Source organism: Trichinella spiralis (genome assembly GCF_000181795.1).
Source record: "Trichinella spiralis strain ISS 195 chromosome Unknown Scfld4, whole genome shotgun sequence".
Classification (NCBI taxonomy): Eukaryota; Metazoa; Nematoda; class Enoplea; order Trichinellida; family Trichinellidae; genus Trichinella; species Trichinella spiralis.
In genome coordinates, this window is record NW_003526943.1 from 5,561,500 (window position 1) to 5,588,082 (window position 26,583).

The 26,583-nt window shown below is 31.4% G+C and overlaps 9 protein-coding genes across 9 annotated transcripts; 3 read left to right on the forward strand and 6 right to left on the reverse strand.

Annotated features, from left to right (window-relative positions):
- Positions 1-234: 234 nt before the first annotated feature.
- Positions 235-3,234, reverse strand: Tsp_01370 (palmitoyltransferase ZDHHC2). Its single transcript, XM_003377141.1, has 8 exons — positions 3,177-3,234; positions 2,457-2,630; positions 2,074-2,376; positions 1,912-1,981; positions 1,692-1,845; positions 1,498-1,633; positions 1,307-1,433; positions 235-298 (listed from the first exon to the last, which is right to left on the reverse strand). The coding sequence occupies exons 1-8, from the start codon at positions 3,232-3,234 to the stop codon at positions 235-237; spliced, it is 1,086 nt and encodes a 361-aa protein (XP_003377189.1).
- A 2,685-nt stretch (positions 3,235-5,919) lies between these two features.
- On the reverse strand, positions 5,920-8,204 carry Tsp_01369 (putative exonuclease mut-7-like protein). Its single transcript, XM_003377142.1, has 8 exons — positions 7,767-8,204; positions 7,564-7,709; positions 7,414-7,511; positions 7,023-7,320; positions 6,681-6,958; positions 6,418-6,512; positions 6,091-6,367; positions 5,920-6,020 (listed from the first exon to the last, which is right to left on the reverse strand). The coding sequence occupies exons 1-8, from the start codon at positions 8,202-8,204 to the stop codon at positions 5,920-5,922; spliced, it is 1,731 nt and encodes a 576-aa protein (XP_003377190.1).
- Positions 8,205-9,077: 873 nt separating this feature from the next.
- Tsp_01368 (mediator of RNA polymerase II transcription subunit 18) lies at positions 9,078-9,728 on the forward strand. Its single transcript, XM_003377143.1, has 3 exons — positions 9,078-9,210; positions 9,259-9,454; positions 9,614-9,728. The coding sequence occupies exons 1-3, from the start codon at positions 9,078-9,080 to the stop codon at positions 9,726-9,728; spliced, it is 444 nt and encodes a 147-aa protein (XP_003377191.1).
- Positions 9,729-9,850: 122 nt separating this feature from the next.
- Positions 9,851-10,299, reverse strand: Tsp_01367 (p53 and DNA damage-regulated protein 1). The gene is made up of 2 exons (XM_003377144.1): positions 10,063-10,299; positions 9,851-9,988 (listed from the first exon to the last, which is right to left on the reverse strand). The coding sequence occupies exons 1-2, from the start codon at positions 10,297-10,299 to the stop codon at positions 9,851-9,853; spliced, it is 375 nt and encodes a 124-aa protein (XP_003377192.1).
- A 702-nt stretch (positions 10,300-11,001) lies between these two features.
- On the forward strand, positions 11,002-13,870 carry Tsp_01366 (conserved hypothetical protein). Its single transcript, XM_003377145.1, has 8 exons — positions 11,002-11,359; positions 11,419-11,662; positions 11,723-12,302; positions 12,371-12,649; positions 12,708-12,928; positions 13,006-13,240; positions 13,292-13,518; positions 13,834-13,870. Exons 1-8 carry the CDS (start codon positions 11,002-11,004, stop codon positions 13,868-13,870), a joined length of 2,181 nt encoding a protein of 726 aa, XP_003377193.1.
- A 190-nt stretch (positions 13,871-14,060) lies between these two features.
- Tsp_01365 (chromobox protein) lies at positions 14,061-17,516 on the reverse strand. The gene is made up of 11 exons (XM_003377146.1): positions 17,439-17,516; positions 17,199-17,345; positions 17,077-17,107; positions 16,879-16,973; positions 16,191-16,410; positions 15,420-15,686; positions 15,282-15,368; positions 14,998-15,213; positions 14,902-14,946; positions 14,534-14,599; positions 14,061-14,308 (listed from the first exon to the last, which is right to left on the reverse strand). Exons 1-11 carry the CDS (start codon positions 17,514-17,516, stop codon positions 14,061-14,063), a joined length of 1,500 nt encoding a protein of 499 aa, XP_003377194.1.
- A 102-nt stretch (positions 17,517-17,618) lies between these two features.
- On the forward strand, positions 17,619-18,040 carry Tsp_01364 (UbiA prenyltransferase). The gene is made up of 3 exons (XM_003377147.1): positions 17,619-17,705; positions 17,787-17,924; positions 17,972-18,040. The coding sequence occupies exons 1-3, from the start codon at positions 17,619-17,621 to the stop codon at positions 18,038-18,040; spliced, it is 294 nt and encodes a 97-aa protein (XP_003377195.1).
- A 1,981-nt stretch (positions 18,041-20,021) lies between these two features.
- On the reverse strand, positions 20,022-23,739 carry Tsp_01363 (Coq7 family protein). The gene is made up of 8 exons (XM_003377148.1): positions 23,670-23,739; positions 23,534-23,618; positions 23,328-23,382; positions 23,194-23,262; positions 22,805-22,828; positions 20,995-21,106; positions 20,474-20,566; positions 20,022-20,179 (listed from the first exon to the last, which is right to left on the reverse strand). The coding sequence occupies exons 1-8, from the start codon at positions 23,737-23,739 to the stop codon at positions 20,022-20,024; spliced, it is 666 nt and encodes a 221-aa protein (XP_003377196.1).
- A 1,084-nt stretch (positions 23,740-24,823) lies between these two features.
- Tsp_01362 (hypothetical protein) lies at positions 24,824-26,144 on the reverse strand. Its single transcript, XM_003377149.1, has 3 exons — positions 26,083-26,144; positions 25,943-26,051; positions 24,824-25,138 (listed from the first exon to the last, which is right to left on the reverse strand). Exons 1-3 carry the CDS (start codon positions 26,142-26,144, stop codon positions 24,824-24,826), a joined length of 486 nt encoding a protein of 161 aa, XP_003377197.1.
- Positions 26,145-26,583: the final 439 nt, after the last annotated feature.

The following is a 26,583-nucleotide window of genomic DNA, read 5'->3' on the forward strand; positions in this document are numbered from 1 at the left end:
CGATAGCACAGTTTACTTTTTAACTACAGTATTAATGCAGAATGATATGAAGGAAAAAAAAACATTTCCTAACTTTTGCAATTTTTCTTTTGTTTTGTCAAAATCAATTTGCACTGTATAAACTGTTTGTTAATAATCGTAGTCAAATTGATAATTATTATTTTTATTGAGCATTTGCTGACGGCTACTCTACAGTTGTCATCGGTGTGCAGTTTTTTCATCTTGACGAACAAATCAAGGGAAATGGTAAGCTGCAGTCTGATCTCTGGCTAATGGGAATGAAACGCCATCACCACGACTAAAAATAAATAGGCAAATAAATAACAAATTCATTTCATAAATTGTCGTACATGAATAAAAGTTATTCATGATCTGTCAAGCAAATTTTTAAATTATTTTCAAACTTCCAACTGCTCATCTAAGGAGAAAAGCAATCACAGAACGAAAAAAATACAATATATTACTTATTTTATAATATCGTTATGAAAATTTTGAGTTGACAGAAAAAAAATGTATAAACTAGATGAAGGTATGAAAAAATTATAATTTTTCTATATTAACATGGATAATCATTAATGCTTTTGTATTAAAAAAATGCTCATTGCTTTTTGGACACTTCAATCAGTGAAAATATCCACTTTATGAAATGCTTTTAAATACACTTTTTAATTTAATAAAATTCTTTAATAATTTTTTAATAATAATAATAATAATAAACTAAATTTTTTTAATAATATAAAGAATATTTGATTCAATAAAATATGAATAAATAATAATAAATTTTCCAACAAAATTCTCGACTTGTGTTGGTCAGATCAATTTACCCTGATATTGAAAATAATAAATCAATTGTTTGAACGCATGAAAATGTTCAAAAACAGGCCGGCTGGTGACAGCATAAAAACCGAGGCAAAGTTGTAAAAATGGAAAATAATGAAAACACGTTTTGCAAATTACATCTGTTAAGCCATAAAAGCATCCAATTGAAGACCGAGATGCTATACTTTGCATAGTCATAAATATTTATTGCATTTTTCTTAACAAAATTTATTACGCCTTCTGTTTAACAAAATCATTCCAGCTGAGATGCTATCTCTATCAGCTATTCAAATTCAAACCTAGTTAGCAAATAATAAAAAGTAAAATAAATAAAAGCAAGAAAAGAAATGAAATAAATTATCCAAAAAGTAAATATTTTAATGTGCAAATGAAATTATATTTAAAAAAATTTAAACCCTCCCGCAGAATAAGAACACAAAACATGAAATACAGTTTAAATTTTCAAACAAAGACGCGAAGCTGTTACCTAGAAAAGACTGGTATCAACCAATAAAATGGTGAATCTCCAAAAATTTCTCTAAAATTTCTAGTCGTGCCCAGGTTGAATCCTTCCTTGTCAGGACCGTGGCTAAAAATTGGGGCCCGAAATGATTCTAAATAAAAAACCACACAAGCTTATATAATGTGAGATGTAAAAAACAAAATATCTGCACAGACCGAGTGTAGTACGATTTTTCGACGTCAACCAGAGGTGGTATGAAAATAGACTGCTAACGCTGAAAAAGAACATGCAGGCGACGAAAAATAAAAACATTATGTGAAATTGACTCTTCTTCTGCATACGTCCTTCATCCTGAAACAGTTTATTCTGTTTTCTTTTTGTACTTTATTTATGATAATTAAAAACTCACTGTCCAAAATGCGACAAAATATTTCAAATCGGTCAGTGCAATAAACAAACACATTATCCACGCATAGCCCAAAAATAAGATGAAAAATTTATAATTGCCAAAATGGACGCACGTGTTCACCCAAGGGCAGTGATGATCCATTTTCAGCAAACAACTACAAAATTGAACAAATGAAATCATCTAGCATTTTGGATCGACTGCATTTTTGAGAACCACTTACATGCCACAAATGGAACAATGATGAGCACGATCGGGTTTAATAATTTGACATTTTTCGCAATATCTCAAACCTGGAGAAAAAGAAACGTCATAATATGACAAAAATTATATTCATACATTTGTTTGTGTTCACATGGGAATAAAAATTTTGTACAAATCTCACCTCCATCTTTGTTCCGGCAGCGGACAGGTAAAGAGTTTGTCAATTCGGCAATGAAGCCTGAAGTAGCTTCCAAATTACCCTGCCTTAATCGAGTCACATCCGACGATGATATGCTAAACAACGGCGGCGCTGTGTACACTGTGGAAAATATTGTTTTCCAATAGGACCACATGAACAATATCACAATCAAATGATATGGGATTAAATATACAGCTGAACGAAAAAGAATTTTTAACAACGCATAAAATGCAACAACAAACTCTTCCGCAACTGCACCTTTCTCTATGTAGCTTTGGACGCTGACTAAAATTCAAATACTGGATTATATAATTGGGAAAAATGGAAAACATTTTGCATGATTTACAAAAGCAAAGTTCAAAAACGTATGCGTAGTAGGACCATAGAACTACAACTGAAATGAATACCACCGGTACCCAACGAAAAAGTTGCAGACAAAACACAACCACCGGATTTCTCATGCAGCTCGACAAGCCCATCGTCGACACTGGAGCATCTGCTTAGTCGAACTTCAAGAAAGAAGTATTCACCCTGAGACTCTGAAAATCACAAAAATACACCAATTCCCTTTTCATACCATACACACAATCAATAAAAACAAAATAACATTTTCATTCATAATAAATAAATTTAACCAATGAAAAAAAAGCACTTTCAAAAAAATTTTACTTTTTTAAACATACGATGCGCAAACATTTGAAAGCGAAAATTATTCCACTATCGTTATCATTTAAATAAACAACGTTTAACATCACTGCAATCGTGCAGAACAAATGGTGAAAATTTTTTGACATAAAAATAAATTACCATAAACGTATTTTACCAATTCTTTTTTCTTTTCAAACTGCGTTTTATCACAAACAATCTGCTCAAAGTGTACAGTAATAAATTATACTTGATTATTTCGAACACTGTACACTAGTGGGGTTTTTATTTGTACACTGTCAGTCCTTCTGATTTTAGTGCTCAATCAATAGTACTATTGGAAATTTAATAAAATTAAAAAAATTAATGTAAAATACAAATTCAACATAAACTGCTTTAATCACATTCTGTGTGACGTTATAAAAAATTCGATAATGTACTTCTCTTGAATATGACATCCAAAATTGTATGAAAACTTTTACATACACGTTTTCCCATTTTTAATGTCTCATTTAAGACTAACCTCAAGGGCATTGTTCAGATGTCTTTAAAGTGGATGCAGTTTGACGCTGCTGGTCAATGATTGCTGCTATTGAACTTTCGAATGTTAAAATTATCTTAAATTTCCATTTTCAAAAGCAAGTGAAAGAAAAATAAAAATAAAATAAAATAAAATTGATTTCTTTAAAGCATAAATAATTTTTAAAAAGTCACATACATTTCATGACTACTTTAAAATTTGTCATACCTTAAGCATTTTCTTCAGAGCTGTTCAGCACAAAATATCTGCTTCCAAGTTGCGAAACTTTGTTAAAACAATGCCATAACTAAGTAAACATTATTTATAAGGTCATTTGAAAAGAACACTACAGAAATTATCAAAATTACTTCCTTCTACAATAGAATTTAAAAAAAAAACATTCGATGAGCAATTGCAAAAGAATGCAAACCTATTGGTGACAATCGAGAAACAGGGCTGAGTTGAAAATGGGTGACACCCCCCCTGCATTTGAGTGACAAGCAAATACAAATAAATAAATATATAAATAAATGCACACATATCTGGTTTAGTAATACAGAACAAACTGTGTCACGTTGCATTATCAAAAAAAGTAAAAGAGAAAACAACTAATAATCAATGTTACATAATTCAGCACATACGTTAGTCGAAGTTTCTCTAATGTTATCTAAAACTTTCATTTATAAACTGTAACATAAATATTTACTAGCACATACATCTACACGTCAGCAAAGGCATCCAATAAAAGATTGAAATGCGCTTGCTCATGTGAAATAATCGTAAATCAAGATACAATGTGATATATTTATAGATGTTTTTAAAGCAGCTGTTTATCAACAGGTAAAACTTTAAGAAAATTTCCAATGCTACAAAATTTTGCAAACAAAAGGATGTCTAAATTTAAGTGTGCTAAAAGTGTAAATAGCTATTTACTTTCACCATTCAAACGAAGAAATGCACCCTCCCAAAATTATTTTCGTAATATTATCTATCCTAATATGATCAAGAACACTCAAAATCGCGTAATAAGTAAAGCAAATTCACTTAGACGCTTGAAACAATTGAAAAGTTTTCTCTTACAACAACTTGGCAATTTCCTTATCAGACACAATTAAATACTAGTAAAGAGCAAAGACATTCACCAGAAAATTATCACTGCTAACGTCAAGCTATTACCTGTTAAAAAATCCCAATAAAATATATCACAATTTAAGACAGCCACATTTCACAATAAAATTAAGGCATACTGTATTAAAATGATGAATAAGTAAAATAAATGTGGAATATATTGTTTACTGATTGCAATAAACGAAGATGTCCATAAGAAAATCGAAGTGAACAAATAAATATAATGAAATGTACTTCATAAATTTTAATATATATAATTCGCATGCATTTACAGTTTATTATATTATTAAATGAGTATTTTTTATAATCATTTAAGTAATATTCAAGTTCATACATACGTACTATTTGTTGAACTACATATTCTGCACTTCACATACGTGTGAAAACATTAATTTATTATGATTGATCATACTTTTATGCTTCATTTCATAACTTTATTACAGAAGTGCAGCATCTCTATCAGCTGACGCATGTTTTTCAGCAATTATTAACAAATTAATTTTTGTGGCTAATTAACTGACATGAACATAATTTAACATAAAAATACTTACTTTCTGTTCACTTATTTTGTTCAGTGTCCAACCCTCCATTTAAAAAAGCTTTAAAAATGATGAAAAACTATTACGCATATATCCATCATTGCTTGAAATTGCCGAAAATTAACGTAATCATTGTAACTTCTATTCGAAATGCACAATAATAAAAAATATGCTAATCTGTCATTTATGCTAATATATTATGTGAAAAAGTCATATTTTTCATAATGTCTTTCTTATTAGCTTTTCAAATTTTTATAATGTACAAATAAATGTAAATCCAAGGATTTGCTAATTCACATATGAATTACAGAATCACCCCAATTTAAATGTGTAGATGTAATTCGCAGCACATTTTCATAAACGACACATTTATTAACTAAAATAAACAATCAAAAAACATATAACGGTATGTTCAACAAAACACCAACAAATCATCACTAAACATCAATATAATACCAACAAACAACAGTTGAATTAACTTTTACGAAACATCTGTATAATGTTCTAAAACCCGGAAATAGTCTACAACATTTTTTTATCGCGATTAGCGATTAGCAAGTTACAACTGCATACAAATCATTTTAATTTCTTCGAATTGATCTGATTCATTTTTTAAATTTCTTCCTCAACCGATGAAAGCAACGGCAGTAAAATTAAACAAGTGAACAAACTTAAGCATAAACTGAAGTTTGCAATACTAAATTATAACTTTTATACAATTTAAAAATAACAAAAAAATTAATTTCGTTAATCAGATATGAAAAGTAAAATATGAATTCTTAATAGAAAAAAAACAGCAAAAACGTTTTCATCAATCAAAGAAGGTTGGTTCAATGAATACACCGGGATTTAGAACATTAACCAAAAATAACATATCATATAAAAAATTAAACAATCATCAAACAGACCATGTATTAATAGTTTCGAATAAATACCTAATTTAAAAATGAATGCGCACAATTTCAAAATAATGCCAAACGAATAAAGGGGTGTTCTTCACTTATGCTCATTTTCCACATTTGACATGAACTCTCCAGCAATGTTCATGAAGTCTTCCAAGCGATCGCAAATGGAAATAACTGAATACGCATCCAGAGCTGAAAGTTCAAATTAAATAATAGTACTTAACAATCAACCCATGATACGACTAATTCAAAGCATCATTACCTGCATATTGCATTTGCATTTCTCTCAGAGGTCGTCTTTGCCAATTGGACATGCGTTCACTTTTAGACAACCAGTAACCAAGATATACAAAGCAGTGATCATTTAGAGATCTAGTAAAGCTGAGTTTGGGCAATTTAATGTTTCCATCTCCTTCTGAACAAGAAACCAACGTATCAATGTCAAAATTATCTGACAGCTGTTTTATTGACAGCAAGTTATATTTTTTTGCAAAAACATCATATGCATCATTAAAATGCGAGCCACACATGCCATAAATCTGAAAAGATATGGATAAATATTTTTTTAAAAAAAGCAACTTTCAGCTACCTGCTTAGAAATGTCTTCAACACTCTTCACATTTGCTGTAACGGAAAAATCTTTGTTACCAAAAATGTAATACAAATCCGTTTTTAATGAATGACCTGAATATGAAAAACTCATACTTTTTGAAAAAGAAAATTTAGAAAAAAAAACATGCCAGTTTTTTTAATTTCTGCATCGCAAAATATTTCCCATAATTTTTTTTTAAATTCTTTCAGTTTAGCGTGCTTTTCATCCTTATTAAATTGAAAGTAGTCGATCAGGTAAACCTGTTGACGAGTAGCTATTTGAATAACATCTGCTGCCCTTAAATAAATGCTTAACGTTATGATTGAATTGAAAAATATCACTCATGCGCATATCATACGAAACAACATCGTTAATAAACATCGTAGGACGCCATTCGCTGTCGATTCCAATTGTATCCTCTTTGGAAATCTCACTCAAGACAGTGAGCGCTGCGTCGTAGTTGTCAACAAAACAAATTTCAATGAAGCTCGGCAACTGCAAAAACTCTCCAATTTTTGGTTTAGTCTGAGGCGATATCCTAAAATTAATCCGAAACATAAAATTACTATTTTATATTTAAATAAAAAACACTGTTTGCTTACACAGCTGCCTTGTTAACAAAAGTTCGTTGACTTGTTAGGAATCTTCTGTTTCGACATTTAAACAAATTTCTCAATTGCACTTCATATTGTTCAGCCCATTTTGCCGCTTCTGCTTGATCGCAGTAAGTATCGCACAGCAATTCAATTAGAAAATTAATCGATTCAGGATAATTTTGCAACACCACCTCAACCAACTCTTTCCAACCATCATAATTCATGTCGCCGTTAGTATAAAGTGATGCACACAAAAACTTTAAAGCACCACAATATGCAAAGAATCTGAGTGATTTGTATTTGGCTAAAAACAAAATGCATAAATAAATAGATTTAGAAATTTTATGTCGCTACATGTAAACTGAAATGCATCCAAAGTTCCATTGTACAAACTTACAAATATCCACATCCAAATGTTTTGCCAAGAAAATAACAGATTTCGAAATTGATTTTCTATCCTTCCTTGTAAAATTAGAGCCGATAATGTGAACTTGTCTAGAGAAAAGATATAATCATAAACAATGCTAAATGTAATTTAATATCATACTCAGCATATTGTTTCATTGAAAAATAACTGTTCAAAAGTCTATCAAAGGTTTGAAAAAATTTCTTAATCAAGTTTGGCGCGCTGCGTAAATACTGCAAAACATCCGTAGTGTTACCATTAATATGGAACATGCATGGTACTAAAATCTGAAAACAAAGTCAAAATAATTAATACTGCAATAAAAATGTAAAGTATTTTTATACTTCGTCAAGTTCAAAAATACTGTGTAGTCGCAAAGTGTTGATACAAACTACGGCGTCCACATAACGACCAGAATGAGCCAACTTTCGAACAGAGTCCACAAATATGGAATTGTTGGATTCCATTTGAAAAATACGGGCCATCATATAAAATTGCTCCATATCGCAAGCAGTTGCAATATCAAATGCTCGTATAAGCAGATCATTGCTAACCGAAGTAACTTTACAATTCTCCTCAAGCCAATGCTGGAATTTTTCAATTATGATGAGATGCAACCTTTTAGAACGGGTAGGAGTAAAATATGGAGAAACATTTTCTAACAAATCGATCAACTGCACTAAAGGATCTGTCCAAGATTGAAAAGTATCTAATAAAAACTTCGGAATTTCCGAAATCTTCAAACGTTGCAACTCGTCTACCGTTTCCTGAGCTGAAGTCATCTAAACAAAATAATAAAAAGTGAAATCACGAAAGTAAATTTAGAAAAATATATATTTTCCTCGTCCAGTTGCTATCTTCAGTAACATAACTTTCTTTTTAATTTCTATTATTAATAACCCCAGAAAAACAAAGTAAAGCATCAGCATGATGTTTCAAAATAAATTAGAAACTGATAAACTGTAAAATAAACGCTAAATATAAAAATTCCAGTATTAAAATAGTTTCAAGCATCATTTGTTCACTTAGACACAATATCGAACATATATTAAATGAATATAGAATCCTGTTTGGAAATGTTCGAGCAGCTTATCTTAATTTTAAACAAAATCTCTCTTACGCAAAAAGGCGAATTTCTACTTTAAAAAACATTCAAAATGGCTGTGATTTTAAAATGTAAAGAAAAACTACAACTATGAAACTATGCCACACGGAGTGATACTTTTACAGCTTCAGCTTTAAACAAAATAAAAGAAGATCATTTTGCAAAACACTTCCTGTTATATTCCTAAATGTGGGTCACAGTAAAAAATACTGTAAAAGTAGTAAATTTATAATTTAAAAAAGGAAAATTTACAGATTCATAAAATTATAAAATTTATTAATTTAAAGCAATTTATTTATAAATTTTTTTATTTTATTGCAAAATAATCAAAAACTTAAGGACATTAATTTCTTACTGTAAATGTAAACAATTTTGTTTTTGCTTTGTCTCTGAATAAAATTCTTCATATTTTTCATATTGACGATAATGTATTTTTTTGAAACAGTTTTATTTAAATTATTTTTTAGTAAAATATTGAATATGTTATTCTTATTTGTTTTATTATACTCTTTATTATTATTGAACAAGATGAATGATTTATTTTGCAGGAATGAATACCGTTGAATTTACATTATATGGTAGCGTTTTGGACTCTGCCTATACTGTGTTAATCGAACGTTTAAGAGGTCTTGCAGATCCTAAATTTGAGAAATTTCATGAACACGAACTGGTTTTTGCTAACAGTATGAAATGCTTGCAGTTAGTAATTCAATTAACATCTTGTTCTTTAGAAAACGTAAAAGCGGGTGTTGTAAATTGGCATGTTCGTAGATCATTGGATCAACCAAATGCACCATACCATGTGAAATACATGGGAGATAGCGAAGCTGATGTAAACGAAAAATGTCCCGTTAATGTACGCAAAGTCATCAATTGCTTGTGCACTTCTAATGATATGATGGCTTTTCTTGGTGATATTGGTTTTCGGTATTTCAAATTTATGTAATTTATTTGAAATGATTTATATTTTGTTTTTTTTAATAGAATGCAATACGAATTTGTTGCGAAAGGAATTTTATTTAAAAAAGGACCAATTAAGGTGACCGTTTCGAAAATTTATCGCGTCATTGAAGCAGGAAATTCCAGCGCGGTAGAAAAATTTACCGACTCACATCTCGTGGAAATGAGTGCTTTATCTTCGCTCCCGGAAGATCCCATTGCCAACACTATTCGAGAATTCGCGGATCAATTGAAGCCGTAACAATTTCAAAAATTCTTTGAAAACTGTTTGAAAATTATTCATTCATTTCAGAATTGTAAATATGGAGAAGATTATCAACAAAAAATAGTAAAATTCGTGATGGCATTATTGATGTCCAACCACTAGTTCCATTTTACAGTTTTTGCCTCTTCTTGGTTTAAGCTTTTCAAGTTAAATCCAGCTAGCCTGTTTTCTGCGCCTTCTAACTTGCAGAGCAGGTCGACTTTGTTTTTTGTATCATCACGGCATTCATTTACCTTCTTTTCAATGTTAAGTTTTTCTAAATTATTAAAATTTATAATGTTTCAAGTGTTTTACTAATCGTACAACGTACTCTACCTTGTTGATATGCTTTCAGCGCTTTCTCAACGGGTATTTTAATGAAACTTTGCCCCAGCAAAATCCACACTTTGTCGTCCTTATCCATTTTTTGCAGAGCTCTGAGACCTTCACGGTTCGACTGACGCTTTCGGTCAAGTTCCAATAATTCAGCACGATACATCAACACTTCTTCTGCAGCAATTTCAATTTCTGTTTGCTTTGCGACATGTTCATTTTTCTCAATTTCCATAATAAAAAAATTTCAGTCTAAATCAGATTTTAAAATTTGTTTAACGATAAATATGCTTTAGTGTTTGTATATTTTTTAGCTGAACAAAAACAGTAGGGGACAGCTTATTATGCAATAGCAATGAATGGCACGAGAAAAAGTACTGTAAGTCTTTATGAAAACCTTTGAATCACTATACGGTGTTAAGAAAAAAATTGGTGAAATACAAAAAATTAAATTTGTTTTTTGTTTAAAATAACATTAGAGAAATGTTTTTTAATAAACTGTCGTGAAAATTTAGTCTGAATTTATTTCACTGAAAAAAATTAATAATGTTAAATTAATGTTATTTATTCATATTTTTGATTTATTTTATAAAATTTTTAAAACATGATTTTAAATTATTAACTGAAATACCTTTTGATGCATATTTTCAGAAATTTATTTTAAAATAGAAACAAAATTTAAATCGAACTTATTTCAAACAAGATGAAACACGTTGATTCGTTTCGAATAAATAAATGCAAACAATAATTATCAGAAATTGTAATAAATCAATTAGAATAATTATTTATTTATTATAATGTAAATTATTATTGTGAAAAGTTATGTACTTAATTTTTATTAACTGTTACTTGAAGTTTTATTTTTTTTTGTTTTTATTCTGCGGTATCAATAGCTTAGTTGGTGCATTTTTTTTATTGTCCACGTAAGTTGTTTACAATGATTACGGCTAGTAAAGAGCATTCGGTTCGTCAGCGAAAGAAAAACGTCGGCCACAGTTCGCAAAATGAAAGCTTGGGCTCACGAACTGTGCATGGTCGGAAAAAAATTCCCAAAGAAGTTGATTCTGCTCCTTCAGACCAACCTTTTTTTATGCAACTACTGAAACCAACTTTTGCACTATTTTTGTGCATGTTGGTCGGTGCATTCTACGGTTGGTACATTTATCAGTTACACGATAATTATTTGTGGTTTTCACATATTACTGAACTGGAAAGAGAGATCTCCTTTCGTACTGAATGTGGATTATATTATTCCTATTTCAAGCAGTTGATTCATTCTCCGTCTCTTATTCGTGGTAAGATTATGCCAGTTCAATAAATAATTTTGTTTCTGCTGACGAGAACCATTTTTAAGGTATTTATGATTTAACAGTGGACAATACAACCGAAAATGGGCACTCGATTAATATTTTACATCGATTCAACATCTACCAAGAAGTTCTCCTCGCGATAATATACAGAGGTTTTGAAGGGTGGAATTTCGCTTCACCAACAATCTTCTACTCCAAAGTCGTATTCTCAGTTGGGGGTTTGGGTGCATCAGCGCTCTGCTTGATCGCCTACTTTGTTTCCAACTCGATTCTTGCCATTTTAGTATGGTAAATTTTCGAAAAACATTCTCTGCTTTTTCCACTTTTAATGAATTTTTTATTCTTTAGCGGGATGTTCTGCTTGACAAATTTATCCGACATGACCAGAGCTCATTTTGTTGTCAATTTACGTGAACACTTTGCATTGCCGATGTTTTGGTTGCAAATACTGTTCGTCTGCGTATATTTGAAATCTGTAACTTACGATGCCGTTTCTCGTGTCGGGAAAAATTGTATTCGATTTTGTATCTTTTGGTTCACGTTCTTATTTATGCTAATGTGGCAATTCAACCAATTTGCGATGCTTTTTCAAGCGATGGCTATATACGCACTGAGTGTGTTGAAGTTGATAAATCTGGAAAAAGCCGTACTGTTGTTCTTCATTCATCTGGGCGCTCTTGTTGCTGTTTTTGTGTTGCAATTTTTTCCAAAAATGCTTTTGTCTTCAATTTTGGTTACGTTCAATTTGTCGGCATTGTTTTCGTTGCATCTATTTCGAAGAAGCACTCATTCCGGCGGTGTAGTGGCCGGCTTTTGCAAACTTGCAACCCAAATATTGATTACAATAATAACCATGGTACTGTTCACGTTTCTGCTGAAACGTCTGCTTGGAGTCGAAAGTGACGATCACATATTTAAATTTTTGCTGGTTGGAATTTTGGATATTTTTCTTTTCAAATAGAATTGAAATGCACATTGCCTATTTTTTTGCTTTAGGGAAAATTTGGTTTTTCCAACGTGCGTGATTTTGAATCTCGCGTTTATTTATGCCATGATGCATTTTCTTTCCTGTCCAACGACTTTTTTCTTCATACTTCAAAGACATTTTTATTTCCATTGTATTTGACCATGTTCAGCGGCTGTTTGTTCGTCATTGGAAAAGATTTGCTGACACAGTGGTGCGATTTGGCTTCGTTGAGCAACAATAAATACCGACAATTTTTTACTACGGATTATTTCGAACGACGAGCTGATTTAGCCTTTTTAGTTCTTCAGGTTCATATGCTGCTATGTTTATTTATTTAATCTGTTAATATATTTCCTTTTTCTGTAGTCTGTGATAATCGGTTTGGTATCGTTGATGGTAACACGAATTTCTTACATGTGGTCTCCACTGATGGCTGTACTAGCGACCGCTTTGTTATGCAGCGAAGATATTTGGAAAACATTGCCAGGATTTCGCCATAATCGTCGTCAATACATTCACATGTTCCAGCTGTCGGTGATCGTTGCAATTCTTGGTTATAATTCTGTTCTTTTTTATAATCGATTCCAGTGAGCACCTTCTGCTTATTTTGCTTTTCGATTTGGGGTTGAGGTTAATTTCAACAAATAAATGCTCACATTTTCAGGGAAGAAATGAAAGATTTAAGAGAATTTTGGGATCCCGATACGGTAAACTTGATGGAATGGATAAACAACACTACTGCACCTTATGCATCTTTTGCCGGCTCTATGCAACTTATGGCTGGCGTGAAGTGCTGCACTTCAAGACCAATAACCAATCATCCTCATTTCGAAAACAAGCAATTACGCGACAGGACGAAAGATATTTATCAAATCTACGCCCGACGTTCTGCCGAAGATGTAAATTTAATATTTAAAATCGAACACTTAACTTCTTAACATTCAATTTAGGTATATAACATTTTGAAAAAATACAACACCAACTACATTATTTTGGAGGACAGCATTTGTCGAGCTAAAAGAAGTGGCTGTACAATACCAGAATTAATTGATCTTGAAAATGGACATGCACCAGATAGTCGACATTTATGGATGTCAATGGGTTTGGTTCAGTCAAAAGAGCGACGGTTTTGTACGGCGATTGAAAATATGGATGAATCATTCGCTCGTTATTTCAGGTTAATATTCGTGAACAGAACATTTCGTGTATATCAACTGCTCTAGTCATTCTGCTCATACTTAATACTCATTTACTTGCCTACTTACTTTTCACCAACGTTCATAGATATACAATTATAATAAACATTTTTCTAACGAAAAATGTTCAATATATGACAAGCTAATAAAGCTTATTATATGTTTCTTATAATACTGATAGTTTTCGTTTAAAACATTTGAGAATAAACAAAAACAAATTTATATGATAAAAGTAAAGCTTAAGTACTTTACATTTATCTAAATATTATTTTTGAAAATAGTAAACTTTATTTCAGATATATATCTAACATGAGAACTGAAAGTATAGTCTGAATTTGAAACTTCACTAAACAAGCAGTGTGTCAAAATTATATTCAATACACTTACAATAAATAGCAGATTTATTATATGCACATATACATCCACCTATGTACATTGAAATTTTTCAATAATACATTCAAACAAATATACTTGTATATAGATATAAATCTTGCCAACATGCTCTATATATAATATACGTCTATCAGTTTTTATCATCTTTCAAATCTTCAAATTTAACAAAGCATGCATGTTTCATATAGTAATTTAAAAGAAGATGAGGACACTGTCTGGTAATTTCTTTGTTTGAAATTTCTTCGATTTTTCCATCAGCAAAACGTACAATACTGATTAATCTTCCTCCTTTCGGCGAATCTCTTCGAACTCCCAACAACTCAGCTACTTCTCGTCCACTAATAAAATGATGTTGGTCTTCTAGACTGAAATCTCCTTCTAAATAATAAAAATTAATAAATAACCTAAACATATATATTATAATGATACTAAAATAGCTTTCAAAAAACAACTTTTCAGATACGGGTTTAGGCGTGCAAATTATGTAAGGTTTTATAAACAACAGTTCAGTTTTCATTTAAAAATCATGTTTATTGTATTTTTCAATTCTTATTTCATTTAAAAGATTCAGTTAGTTCGAAATACTTAAACTCAATAACTTACGAAAATCCTCCTCAGCATCTTCATTGTCCATAGCTTCTGTAGTAATAGTATCGTCAGATAACAAATCTAATAACCATAACAAAAATGCATCAAATTAATATAACCAAACATTTTCAGTAAAATTGGAGAAACCTAACTTACTTAAAACACCTTAATATGCACAATCACAAACATATAAGTATTACAACTTGTACTCTGCATATTACTGCTACCCCAAAAATGTTATAAAAATTCTGTAAGTACTAAGCATTACACAACATATTTCTGAACATATACCGGAGTACAAACTACAGATATACATGCATATTTACTTAATTTTCACACATCTTGAACGCTAATTTCCTATTAAACACACTGTAAAATTATACCGTCTACATTGTCTAGCTGTCCATCTTTCTGCTTTCGTGGTCTGCCTAAACTATGAATAAATAAATATATGCCTAAAAAACGTAATTATTTGTAACCTCGTCGTTTTGGGGCAAATTCATCTCTTCTCCTTAAGCGAGATTCAAATTCTCGAATTACACCGGCCGCATCCATCATGTTTTCTTCCCGTTCCCATGTAGAATCTTCAATAGGATACCCCTTCCATTTAATTAAATACTCATTTCCTCCATCATGAGCTATACGTCGGTCTAACAGCCTTTCAATTTCGTAATACGGTGCTCGACGGTATTTTTCTGAAACAAATAATTTACATAACATAATAATAAAATTAATCTGTCTTCTTGCTCAACAACATACGTACTTCCTTGTTCATTAGTTTCTTGAAATTCTGAAAAACGACTGAAAGGCGTTAAAGAATCTCCTTTAAATGTCGCGCGTGTCATTCTTCCTAAAATAAAAAAAAATAAAAACATGACTATTAAAAAAAATAAATTATTACCTTGACGCAGAGGAAGATCGTCATCTCCTTCTTCTGAACGAGTAAATCTGAAATTCAACTCAAATTGCGTAATAAGATCCCCATATCGATTTAGGTTTTCGACTGGCTCCCAAACACCCTGGGAATCATCCTCATCTTCTTTTGCAATGCAATACTCAATTTGACCATTATCTGCCACACGTTTTCCCAGAATGCGAATCTGAGAAAGTTCCTCTTCCAATTTATCATCTTCAAGCATCTTCTCAAGTTGTGGAGGACCACGTAAATCTAACAACAGTAAAAAATATAACAAAATTAATAAATTAAAATTAATAAATTCATAATAAATTATGAAGAAACCAAGCATAAACACTTTAAATTATAAAAATTAAGCATTAAGCATAAAAGCCTACATTACTGAATAAAACTGAACTGAACTATATGAAAATTCATATCTGCATCATTTTAAACTATATCACATACATTATAATTCAAAATAACTCTGCTCTTCACAAAATTAGAGTTTAGAAATTCAAAGAATAATCTGAAAAAAGTTAGTCAGAACAAATCTGCTAAAACAAAATTAATAAAAACGCGAGCCAAAGTGATACAAATAACTACTGAAAAGTAAAGCAAAATGTTTAATAAATAAAAATATTCAAGCAAAAAAATGATTAAAAAAAGTTTCACTAGGCTGTCAAACTGTCACCCTACAATCAGGAAAACTGAATTAAAACATTAAAAAGCAAAATTACATTCCTTGGCTAGACTGCAAATTAATAAAAGCTATACCTTCAACATAATTATCCTCTTCCATTGATGGTGGAACGACAATTTTGTGCGCATTAAACGCGCGAATCAAATCTGCACAACCACCAAGGTTTTCCACAGGCTCCCAGGTTGCTTCAGATATCGGATAGCCACGCCACATCACTTTATACAACTCCTCACCATCTTCACCAGTTCGCTTATCCAAAATTGCTTCAACTTCAAAAACTGCATCTTCTGCCATCTAAACAAAATAACTGCTCCTGAAGAAAATACTGCGCCTAATATACTGATTTAAAAATTTAATTACTTTTTTTAGCAAAATTAAAAAAAATTATTTAAAACTAGCTAAAATTTCAATATAAAATTATCAGTTAACCTAAAATAAACTACTACATCGTAAAAGAGTGACCTAATTAATGAAACCACAGTAATGGTGTGACTGTACAAAGGTTCATTACATTAATTTAAATTTATAAACAAATTTTTTTCTAAAATCAAATTACGCAAAAGTTTCAATTTTTCTCATGTCTCATTTTGCTGTTTTTGACATTTATTATATCATTACTTGCTCGTTTATGGATATTCACATTGCTTATGTGTATATCTTTGTTCATTTCAGTATTTAGATACTAATTTAGAGTATAATATTGAAATTCATTTTTTGTTTTTTTTTCTGCAAAATATTGAGCAACGAATGTAATAAACGAACTCTTTGATAAGGAGAATAAAGATGGGATACTGTAATTAAAATGCAGGAACTATTTGTTTTAGTTTGTGGTACAGCAGTTGTGTAAGTTGTATTTACTATTAACATTAAAATTTTTTATATATTACTTTCAAATATTATAATTTTTAATATAATTGCTGAGCAGAAAATTGAATATTATGTCGCATTTCTGCAAAATACTTGCCGGAAACTTCATTAGCTGGCGATACAGCTGTAACGAAAATGTGAATTGTTTATAACTGATAATCGTTAAAAATATTTAGATCAGGATATATTAGCCGCAGGAGAGTAATAAATATTACTATTATTATGTCATCAGTACATTGTACTTGATTTTCACCGTAAACGGTGGCCAAATCTACAGATGAAGGCAGTCCAGAGTTGGTCGTCATTGTTGCTGTTATGACTGCGTTGTGCCCGTGCGTGACGTGGTTTGTTACGTCAGTTTTCTGTTTTTGTATCAGTAAAAGTTTTTGTTTATTTCAGACGTTTATCATATTATTCTAAATGGCTGCGAAGATCGAAAGAAGTCGCAGAGTTACGTCCGGTTGCGGTGATCGAATCGAAGGTTGCCTATTCGAGTATAATTCACCGAGCAACAGCGACGAAACGCTACACATTTCACCAAATGATTAAAAAAACTGAAATGAGTCAACATGGAAGCATTATGGAAACAAGATGAGTCTGGATGAAAATTCTCGAAATAGCTGAGACGAGCGTCCATGGAAACCGTAGATAGCTGGCGCATCACAAGACATATGGACGGTTTGGACTCTTTGTCTACGCTTATGTGGAACGCTATGCATCCTGTAAGTTGGCAAAACTTCGATTCCAAGATTCCATTTTCTTTGGATGAAAAGCTTTGCCTGAGCGATCTGAATCATTTTTAGTTAAATGTGATTCTTGTCGACGGTATTGCGTTGCTTGGTTTATGGCGTCGGCACAGGACAAATATGAAGTATCGTAATCAAACCAAAATAATTATTGGCAGCAATAGAAGCAGTATTCAAAGTGGAATTGCATCTCTGGTCAGAACGTACAAACGCTTCTTGCTGCTGCTTACGCTAACTTGCAGCTAGCTTATCTGTGGCAAGCTGTAATGGGTACAGTAAACCGGGTTATCTTACCTGATAATCTCTGGTGATACTATGTATACTGTCTTATGATTGTACCTTGAATCTTGGCTGCGATCGGCGTCAGCACAGGACAGGACAAATATGAAGCGCAGTAATGAAACCAAAGTAGTTACTGGCAGTGGTAGAAGCAGTATTTAAAGTGCCATTACATCTCTGCTCAGCACGTACTAACGCTTCTTGTTGCTGGTTACACTAATTTGCAGTTGGCTTATCTGTGGCAAACCATTCAAAGGCACGCGTGACAAGATAACGATAAACGAAGAATGTAATATGTCGAAGTCAAGCAATGGCAATACTCAATTCAACTCAGGCTTGGATGGTCAGAAGTAATCGCAGGCACATAAGGTATCGCACGTATCAGCAATTACCAGGACAGAAAAGGGCTAATAGAAAATCCAAAGAAAACCGAGGCATTGGCCAACACTTACCACTGGCTAACGAGGAATGCGTGTCATACGGCTAAATGGGACAACTGTTTAAGCCAATAATGTGTATATGGAACTATCAGAGAGCAAAAGCGGCTACTAGTTTGGACTATGAAAAGTGTCCAAACGATCCATGAAACGACCGCACCGAACGTTCAATACATGATTGTTCCCATTGTTCTGTGTTACAGGAAAGAGCTTGATATCTCCCATATCACTCAATAACGCAAGATGGAAAATTGACTTTTGTGTGGTGTCGATATGAGGAAGTTTGAAATTATACGTGATGCCAACGTAACGTTTTCACATAATTTTCCACATGGCAGCTGTTGGGTGATGTTTTATTACTTAACCGTTTGGAAAATGTGGTAAGAGCCGAATGGGTCAAAGAGTCACAGGAAGTCATCATCAGTTAGTGCTGTTGTTATGTGTCTGCGTTAATGTGTACTTGATTTGGAAGTTTGTTTCAGTTCTTTTTGAGAGCTTTGCATCGGAAAAGCTGTGCATCGCATACTCGCTTGATTATAAGTGCTAAGAAGATTGACTGTAAAGCATTCCTGTTATTGTATACACTGTCAAGTTATGTATGTATATTGTATTAAAATCTTTTTATAAACAATGGAGTGTTTTTATTTTACGTTTATAACGATTTATGACCCATCAATGCAAAGGTACATTGTACAAAATGAAGATTCCTGGATTGAAAAATCGAAATTTTTTAATCTACTATTTATACGCCTTCGAACTGTCCATTTTTAGTAAATTCTAATTACTACACTGCTTAACTAATTAATTAATTTTATGCTCGGTAAAACCACATTTTTAATTACTGGCTACAACTGTTGTAAAACTTTTACATTATTAATACATTAAAACTATTGGAATTTATACAGTTTTGATAAGAAAGTGAGTGCTTTTAATTGTTAATTTGTCAAATTTGCTCTATAATATTCAGTTTGAAATATTTGCTGTATGCTGCATTACAGCATGACATAATAAAATTCCAATAAAAATATGTTGTTTTGAATGACATATGAATACAGTTATTACGAACTGAAATCGAAGTCATAGATTCAAAACCATTTTCAGAGAAGAGTGAATGCAAATTAAAAAAATTACCGATTTATTTGATATGCTCACAACAATAGTTTTAACAAATTAGCAATATTTGATAATGATAGTTTATTATTACAGTATTTAGTGAATATTATTTATAAAAACCGTTTAATATTTTCAATCTAAAACATTCTATTAAAAAATAATTTTATTTAATTGTTTTAAAAAATATTTAACTTGAAATTTTAAAATGTTTTACAATCAAATAATCATGTATTAAGCAGCATGCATTAATTGATCATGTATTTTCGTGTTTTATCACTGGGTTATTTTCAAGTTTCGCATAAGCCATTTCGAGATTTTTACGAATTTCAGAAAAAGTTGGCCTTTCACTTTCAGCTAAATTCCAACAATGCATAACAATTTCTCTGATATCTTCTGGTGTGTTGTTGGGTAACTTCAGTCGATTGCCTGGCAATTAAAACAATAGAAAGACATTTGTCAGAAATTATACTGCTATACCGTTGCGTAATGTTTCAAGTAGATTTGTCAAAAAATGACCAGTCCATTGCTGTTCTTCCTCTTGATAGGGGCATTTTCCCTTTACGAGAATTTCCCACATCAGCACACCAAACGACCAAACGTCAGATTTTTTAGAATACTTCCCTACAACAATACAAAAGGCGTGTTAATTTATTACAGGAAATGCTCTGTGCAGAGAATCAAACATTCCAAAATAAAAAAGAATGAAATATTTTTATAGTCAGTTGCAATTCAGTTTATGGAATTTTGAAATTATTGATTGAACAAATTGTTCAACAAATTTATTACTTTCTCTGTTGATATGGTTTCAGAATTTTATAGTTGGCTTTGATCACCGATGTAGCGAAACTTAATCAACGATTACAGATCTACTTTCCATGCATGGCAAAACAATTTGAATGTAAAAAATAGGCATACCATGTGACAGGACGTCTGGCGCTGTCCATCTCACTGGAATAGCTTCTTTATTCTTTATTTCATAAAATTCACCTTCCTTAGCCAATCCGAAGTCTGAAATTTTAACTGTCTCGTCCTTCCATAAGCAGTTTCGTAGTGCTAAATCGCTGAAATAGCATAATAAAAAGTTGATACATTAATAATACAAAAAGAATTCAACTGAATAAATAGACCGTTTTACCGATGTATGATTTTTTTATTAGCGAGATATTCCATTGCAGAGGCGACTTGCACAAACATATTAACGCATATTGGCATGGTGACACGATCATTCTTGAGATAACTTTTCAAATCACCTTAGAAAAAGTTCAGGATAGAATGAATAGAGAAAGAATTATCTGTTTCAATTTTTTAAAAAAACTATATACTGTCACAAAGTTCGACTATTAGTTTCAAGCCAACTGTGTCAACCGCTAGGCCTTGAAATCGAATTAAATTTTTGTGATTAAGCCTGCGCAACAATCGGCATTCGTTCGACAAACTTTCAGCATTCAAATCTTTGTCAGTATCATTTTTCAAAAATTTAACTGCCACCGTGCGCTCATCACCGTTCGACAATTTCTGCAGACCTTGGTAGACGAATCCAAAATTACCCTGAACAGAATTTCATCTCAGAAACGGAACTTCACTCCTGCTTGCTGTTTTCTCAACAAAAAATAAAACCTCGCCCAATTTTTCTCCAATATGAATATCCGAAATTTGGAATAACCAGTGGGGCTTCCTAACGGCTCTTTTCAGCAAAACAACAGTCGTGTCCGCCATCAGGGGCTTCTTCTCTCTGCGGTAATGGTTGATCAATTTCGTCACTGTTGGATAAACAGCAGAATCGATGCTGTATCCTTTCTAAGTGAGAGGATGAAAAGATTTGTTTTTTTAATTATGAATTATCATATAAAGTCAATTTTTTTAAATTCCAGTACTTCAACAGCTTCAATAGCAAAGTGATACGCCACTTCCCCCGCTAGAGCGGACAAATAAAGACAATTTGGCTCTTCTCCAACAATCGGACTGCGGAATAAAAAATCACCATCTACTTTCAAAAAATCTCGAATCAATTCATAACTTGGCAAATTTCCATAAAAATAAGGCGAATTATATATTGAGTCCGTCGTCTGCAACAAAATAATCAACACACATTCATATAGTAAATACGTGAAATAGAAAAAATACATATAAATAAATAAAATTCGAAAAACTCACCAAACAATCTGAACAATTATCTGACTTTGTTGGCAGCTTCTTCAGTTTGAATAATTTTGCAAATTTATTGCAAAATTGTACATTGCCCATTTCAAGTGCATCAGCTGAATCCACAACAATTAAAAATACATGAAACAAACTAATTTATTAAATAAAATAATTTGAAGAAAAAATTATAAGCAATTTTATTAAATATTTCAATATAATTATCAGAAAAGTTTTTGTTGAAAAATCACTTTTTAAATTAATTCAACAGCATTTTTTAATGTCTACTAACTTGAAAATATTTAAATTTCATATAATACAGTAAAATTATCACCTGATTATCTTGACTGCGCTTTGATAAAAAATAAATTAAATAAGTAAGCATTAAAGACTTTCTTTTTAGCAATTAAAATTTTAAAGATAACGTTTGTTTAAATCAAAAAGTTTAAACTTTGATAAAATTTCTTAAAATCCGTAAATACTTTTTTATACAATTGTGTGCATAATCACGAAATAAAGAGATTTTTTTCATATGATCTAATCATCATATTCTTCATCTCTGTATAAATAATTCAGAACTTAAAGATAACAATTTCACTACATATAGTAGCTTTTCGCCTGCTAACTATTTACGGAATTTTGGTATTTAGAAATCAAAAACCTTTTTTATTTTTGAAAAAGTGTTGAGTTACTATAATTGGAGTTTTTTAAATTATTATTATTATTAGTTATAAAAATTCTTTTAGCGATAATATTTTAAAAAATCATTACTTTTTAAAATATCAAAGAAAAAACAGCTACCATACTTTACATCAGTAGTAGTACTTCTCATTTTTCACATTAACAGATAATAGTTTCATTTTTAAATGAAAATGAAAATTACTTTTAACATCAATTATTATGTTGCTTTTATTTTAATTCAGTCATGCAAATTTAGATATTGTGAAATATAAAAGTGCTAAACAATTGCTAATAATTATCTAAATTATCTGAAAGAACACTCCATGTAATTGCACATATCATGTTTTGCTATATTCAATGTATACATTTTTTTATTATGCTTCATATCTTAACAAATATTTTAATTATATCTAAATTCTTCAATACATTCATGAACAACGGCTTAGTGGACTGAAAATAATAAAACCATCAAAAGCGCTCTGAAATCCATATAGCACCTTTGCAGCCAAATTGGATAATTGTCTTCATAGCACCGTAAAACTGGGTCTGCAATAAAGAACAGCTACTAGAAATCTGAGAGAAAATTTCATACCTTTTAAGAAGTTACATTTTGCAAAAAGTTATATTCTCCAAGTTAATTCAATTATTTTTATTAATATTAAACAGCAGAAAAATTTAAATACTTCTAAATGTAAAATCTACATAATAAAGTTATACAAATTTTGAATAAGACAATTTCTCTACAAATAAATTATTAATACCTGATGAGTTATAGCTATTTATATTTAAATGAAAACTGTTTATTTCCAATTCACCTCAAGTGCATGATGCTTCAAACCAATATCATGATGCTCTAATTCTTCATCTCGAAATTTTCCTATTGTCTGAGAAAAAGTAAAACTTCATTAAACAATATAACATATAAACTTCTGGACGAAAAACTTCCCACCTCTAGCAACTCTTTGTGATGTTCTTCGCCATCGAGTATAAGTTCACGTATTTGACTAAAAGATGAATGTTTTCTTTTAATATAGTTTACCACGCATAAGAAATTTTTTTAAAAGATGGTTTAAATAATCGATATTTTAAATATTAAAGCTTTCTTAATTTCGATATGCTTAAATAAATAAATAAATACATATATATATATATCACTTGTTGTAGTGCTGACCAATGACTTCTTCCACGGCAACTGTGCAAGCCATTGCAGCTTTTGGGCCAAGCAAAGCAGTTCCAGCTCCTGTAAAACAAAATAAAATATCAGATAAAGAATTCTAGCTCAAATTCTAACCTAATAAAAATCCAGCAACGTTCCAAACAGGTGTCATAATTGTAGGACGGACTCGATATTTCCTAGCCATGTTTTCAAAAGTTTTCAAATGTACCTCTTCCTGTTCTTTCATGTGCTAAAAGCATTCCTTTTTATTAACTGAATTAATTTCAATAATATACTGATATTTTTATATTAATAAACAATTACAAATTATTCTCACATAGTGCATGAAATAACTGAATTCCATCTAAAACGTGGAAACATTTTAACTAAAAAGTAGAATGGTAAAAATAAGCAAATTTCATCCTTATTTAAAAAAACCTTATGCATTTTCTTTTTTATTTTTTCAAATTATTTATGTTTTCAGCTACAGGAAACAAAGAAACAAAAATTACGACGTCAACTGAGGAAATAATTAGCTTCCATATGGAACAAACTGTAAGTAAACATTCACAGATGCTTAAGCCGGAAGTTTTCTGAATACAACAATGGCAAGGTAAACTAAAAACAAAAAATACAACTGACGCCCAGTAATTGCAGTGTAACGCAACTGAAAGGAAAAAACAATAGCTAGTGTCACATTTGCGCTAAAAAGACCCTGACCTAAGTGAGATAATCCAACAACGAGGGTATAATCGCACGATAAATACAAAGTAATTTTCTTATCCAAGTCATTTCATCAAGTGACAGTTGCGAGAAATCAAGCTCAAAACGATAATACATTATTCCACTTGATTCAGATCCCACTGATCAGAATATACCTACCAAAAACAAAGATAACAAAATACAAGAAAGATATGGACGAATTACAGTTATCCGATGGTATCAACAATGAAACAAGCAAAAATTCATTGAAGAATTTGAAAAAGGAAATTCTGGAGATTTTGGACAAAGAACTGGAACAAAAATGCAAAGATGAACGTGGAGAAAAAAAGAAAAGAAAAATGAAAAAAGTATCGTTTTTGGACGAGTTCGGTTTCCAATTAGCAGAAGTTTTTGTCGTTCCCAGCTCTACTGAGCCAGTACAATCTGCAGACGATGAGAAACATCTGAACGAAGAGAGCAGTGCAATTTTGGATCCCTTTTTCAACACACAACTGCCTAAACAGAAGAGCAGTTGGATGTTCACCTTTCAGCAGCCCATGCACAACGTTGGAAAATTGCAAAAGCGCTTACAATACCAAAAAGTTGCACTGGAAAGTGTAACCGTACGCAATGATATCCAACGACTGTACGGTACGGTGAAAATCCAAAGACCCTGCACTGATGCTCAAGTTTTCATCCGCTGCACCGACAACAACTGGCTGAACTTCAAAGATCACAATGCCGTTTTGTTGAATCGAGGCAACGATATGCTTGATACGTATTTTTTCGACTTCAAAATCCCTCCCAACGATATCAATTGCAAGCAGATCCAATTTTGCGTCGGCTGTAAACTGTTCGACCAACTGCTCTGGGACGACAACGACCAACGATATTACAAACTTCTAGCCTGAACCTGCCTCTTTTTTCATGTCTGTGATATTTATTAATGACATTAATGTGCGCTAATTATTATTTAGTTGTTTAATCAAATAAAACATTTTTTGCTATAAATCCTCCACCAATGCTTATAAATATCAAATTTTGAAAAACGATATCATTTTTATCACTGGTTATTTGATTAACACTATAACAATATCAACAACAACAACACGCATCAGAACATTTAGTGATTGAAGTTTTTAAACACACAAAAAAAGAAAATACATGCATACATATTTATTTATTTATATATTTATTTATATGTAATAGATATAACTAAAAATATATAGAATATATTTTATAACTGTAAAATAGATATAACTAAAATGCTGCTAACAAAAATTCAGAATAGCCTTCAAATTATAGCTAATTAATATTGTGACAAATTTAATAATACAGTATAAAAAACAATTACGGAATTCCTGAATAGTTATTATATAGTTAAATCCAATAAGTACAAAATTATCTGATGTTATCTTACTGAAAACAATTATGGGATTATGGAATAGCTATCATACAACTAAATCTCATAACTACAAAATTATTTGATGTTATCCTACTGACACGGTAACTGCAAGACAAAGGAAATTTTGAAGATAAAGACTATTAATTGATTCTCTAACCAATGGCAAACAAAGACTGACCCTTAAAAAACTGTATATAAGCAGCAGTTTTATGGAAAAATTTTGAGTCTGAAAAGACGAATCTGAAAATTCTGAAGAGTTTTCGCTGTCCAGCAAAATGTACATTATCACCACAACATACACCGTCCCTTCGACGTCAGTGATGTTGTACAATTGCCCATCCCGAAACCCGCAACCGCCTGAAAAACGACAACCGCTGACTCCGGAGCAATATGGCAGTATCGAGGGCTTTCTTATGAACATCTACTATGAGAAAAAAAGACTGGCGAAGATTTTGCCGAGCCAAGTAGTGTTTACTCCAGCCTGCCAGGGAACACGAATGCATTGCAGTACAAGCAGTCCATAAAAGACTCTGTTAATGAAGATGCGCAGCAGAAAACATACTACATTTTTCTAAGAAGCCAAAAGTACATCTGAAGATTTTGATATAGCATTTTTTGTAAAGATTTATTGTAATACTGTTCACTTTTTTGTAAAGCATTATTGTAATAGTGTTCACGTTGTAGTAAAGCATCAGTGTAATTTTGTTCCCGTCATGAGCAGTGGTATTCCAATACAGTTCACATTGTATTGTAGACTTACGGCAATAATAAAAACTTTGAAGTAAAGCAAGCAATAATTCCGTCCACCGGTAAGTAAAGACTTTTGGTGATTGTGTTACCTTTTTTGTAAAGATCAGCGCAATCCCAAAGACAAGGAGGGAAGATCAAAACAATAATGTTCTCATTTGTCGTACAGTTGTAATTAAGGTTAGGAAGAGGAAT

What these genes read in the sequence shown, in the direction of transcription:
- Tsp_01370 (XM_003377141.1), bottom strand. Translation starts at nt 3,234, where the DNA reads ATGGGAAAACGTGTATGTAAAAGTTTTCATACAATTTTGGATGTCATA. An exon ending in TATGGTCCTACTACGCATAC is followed by an intron (nt 2,377 to 2,456) that starts GTTTTTGAACTT and finishes TTTGAATTTTAG; the next exon opens with TCAGCGTCCAAAGCTACATA. An exon ending in TTGATACCAGTCTTTTCTAG is followed by an intron (nt 299 to 1,306) that starts GTAACAGCTTCG and finishes ATTTATTTTTAG; the next exon opens with TCGTGGTGATGGCGTTTCAT.
- Tsp_01369 (XM_003377142.1), bottom strand. Translation starts at nt 8,204, where the DNA reads ATGACTTCAGCTCAGGAAACGGTAGACGAGTTGCAACGTTTGAAGATT. An exon ending in ACATTTGGATGTGGATATTT is followed by an intron (nt 7,321 to 7,413) that starts GTAAGTTTGTAC and finishes TTTTGTTTTTAG; the next exon opens with CCAAATACAAATCACTCAGA. An exon ending in TTGAAGACATTTCTAAGCAG is followed by an intron (nt 6,368 to 6,417) that starts GTAGCTGAAAGT and finishes ATATCTTTTCAG; the next exon opens with ATTTATGGCATGTGTGGCTC.
- Tsp_01368 (XM_003377143.1), top strand. Translation starts at nt 9,078, where the DNA reads ATGAATACCGTTGAATTTACATTATATGGTAGCGTTTTGGACTCTGCC. An exon ending in CGAACTGGTTTTTGCTAACA is followed by an intron (nt 9,211 to 9,258) that starts GTATGAAATGCT and finishes CTTGTTCTTTAG; the next exon opens with AAAACGTAAAAGCGGGTGTT. An exon ending in CTTGGTGATATTGGTTTTCG is followed by an intron (nt 9,455 to 9,613) that starts GTATTTCAAATT and finishes AGGAAATTCCAG; the next exon opens with CGCGGTAGAAAAATTTACCG.
- Tsp_01367 (XM_003377144.1), bottom strand. Translation starts at nt 10,299, where the DNA reads ATGGAAATTGAGAAAAATGAACATGTCGCAAAGCAAACAGAAATTGAA. An exon ending in AAGCATATCAACAAGGTAGA is followed by an intron (nt 9,989 to 10,062) that starts GTACGTTGTACG and finishes AACATTGAAAAG; the next exon opens with AAGGTAAATGAATGCCGTGA.
- Tsp_01366 (XM_003377145.1), top strand. Translation starts at nt 11,002, where the DNA reads ATGATTACGGCTAGTAAAGAGCATTCGGTTCGTCAGCGAAAGAAAAAC. An exon ending in ATTCTTGCCATTTTAGTATG is followed by an intron (nt 11,663 to 11,722) that starts GTAAATTTTCGA and finishes TTTATTCTTTAG; the next exon opens with CGGGATGTTCTGCTTGACAA. An exon ending in TAGCCTTTTTAGTTCTTCAG is followed by an intron (nt 12,650 to 12,707) that starts GTTCATATGCTG and finishes CTTTTTCTGTAG; the next exon opens with TCTGTGATAATCGGTTTGGT.
- Tsp_01365 (XM_003377146.1), bottom strand. Translation starts at nt 17,516, where the DNA reads ATGTGTAGCGTTTCGTCGCTGTTGCTCGGTGAATTATACTCGAATAGG. An exon ending in AGAAACTAATGAACAAGGAA is followed by an intron (nt 15,214 to 15,281) that starts GTACGTATGTTG and finishes TATTTGTTTCAG; the next exon opens with AAAAATACCGTCGAGCACCG. An exon ending in ATTTGCCCCAAAACGACGAG is followed by an intron (nt 14,947 to 14,997) that starts GTTACAAATAAT and finishes TTCATAGTTTAG; the next exon opens with GCAGACCACGAAAGCAGAAA.
- Tsp_01364 (XM_003377147.1), top strand. Translation starts at nt 17,619, where the DNA reads ATGGAAACCGTAGATAGCTGGCGCATCACAAGACATATGGACGGTTTG. An exon ending in TGTGGAACGCTATGCATCCT is followed by an intron (nt 17,706 to 17,786) that starts GTAAGTTGGCAA and finishes AATCATTTTTAG; the next exon opens with TTAAATGTGATTCTTGTCGA. An exon ending in AAAGTGGAATTGCATCTCTG is followed by an intron (nt 17,925 to 17,971) that starts GTCAGAACGTAC and finishes GCTAACTTGCAG; the next exon opens with CTAGCTTATCTGTGGCAAGC.
- Tsp_01363 (XM_003377148.1), bottom strand. Translation starts at nt 23,739, where the DNA reads ATGGCTAGGAAATATCGAGTCCGTCCTACAATTATGACACCTGTTTGG. An exon ending in CGTTGCTGGATTTTTATTAG is followed by an intron (nt 23,619 to 23,669) that starts GTTAGAATTTGA and finishes TTTGTTTTACAG; the next exon opens with GAGCTGGAACTGCTTTGCTT. An exon ending in TGAAGCATCATGCACTTGAG is followed by an intron (nt 22,829 to 23,193) that starts GTGAATTGGAAA and finishes TATTATTTTCAG; the next exon opens with TCCACTAAGCCGTTGTTCAT.
- Tsp_01362 (XM_003377149.1), bottom strand. Translation starts at nt 26,144, where the DNA reads ATGCATTCGTGTTCCCTGGCAGGCTGGAGTAAACACTACTTGGCTCGG. An exon ending in GCTCGGCAAAATCTTCGCCA is followed by an intron (nt 26,052 to 26,082) that starts GTCTTTTTTTCT and finishes GATGTTCATAAG; the next exon opens with AAAGCCCTCGATACTGCCAT. An exon ending in TCACTGACGTCGAAGGGACG is followed by an intron (nt 25,139 to 25,942) that starts GTGTATGTTGTG and finishes GGTTCAGGCTAG; the next exon opens with AAGTTTGTAATATCGTTGGT.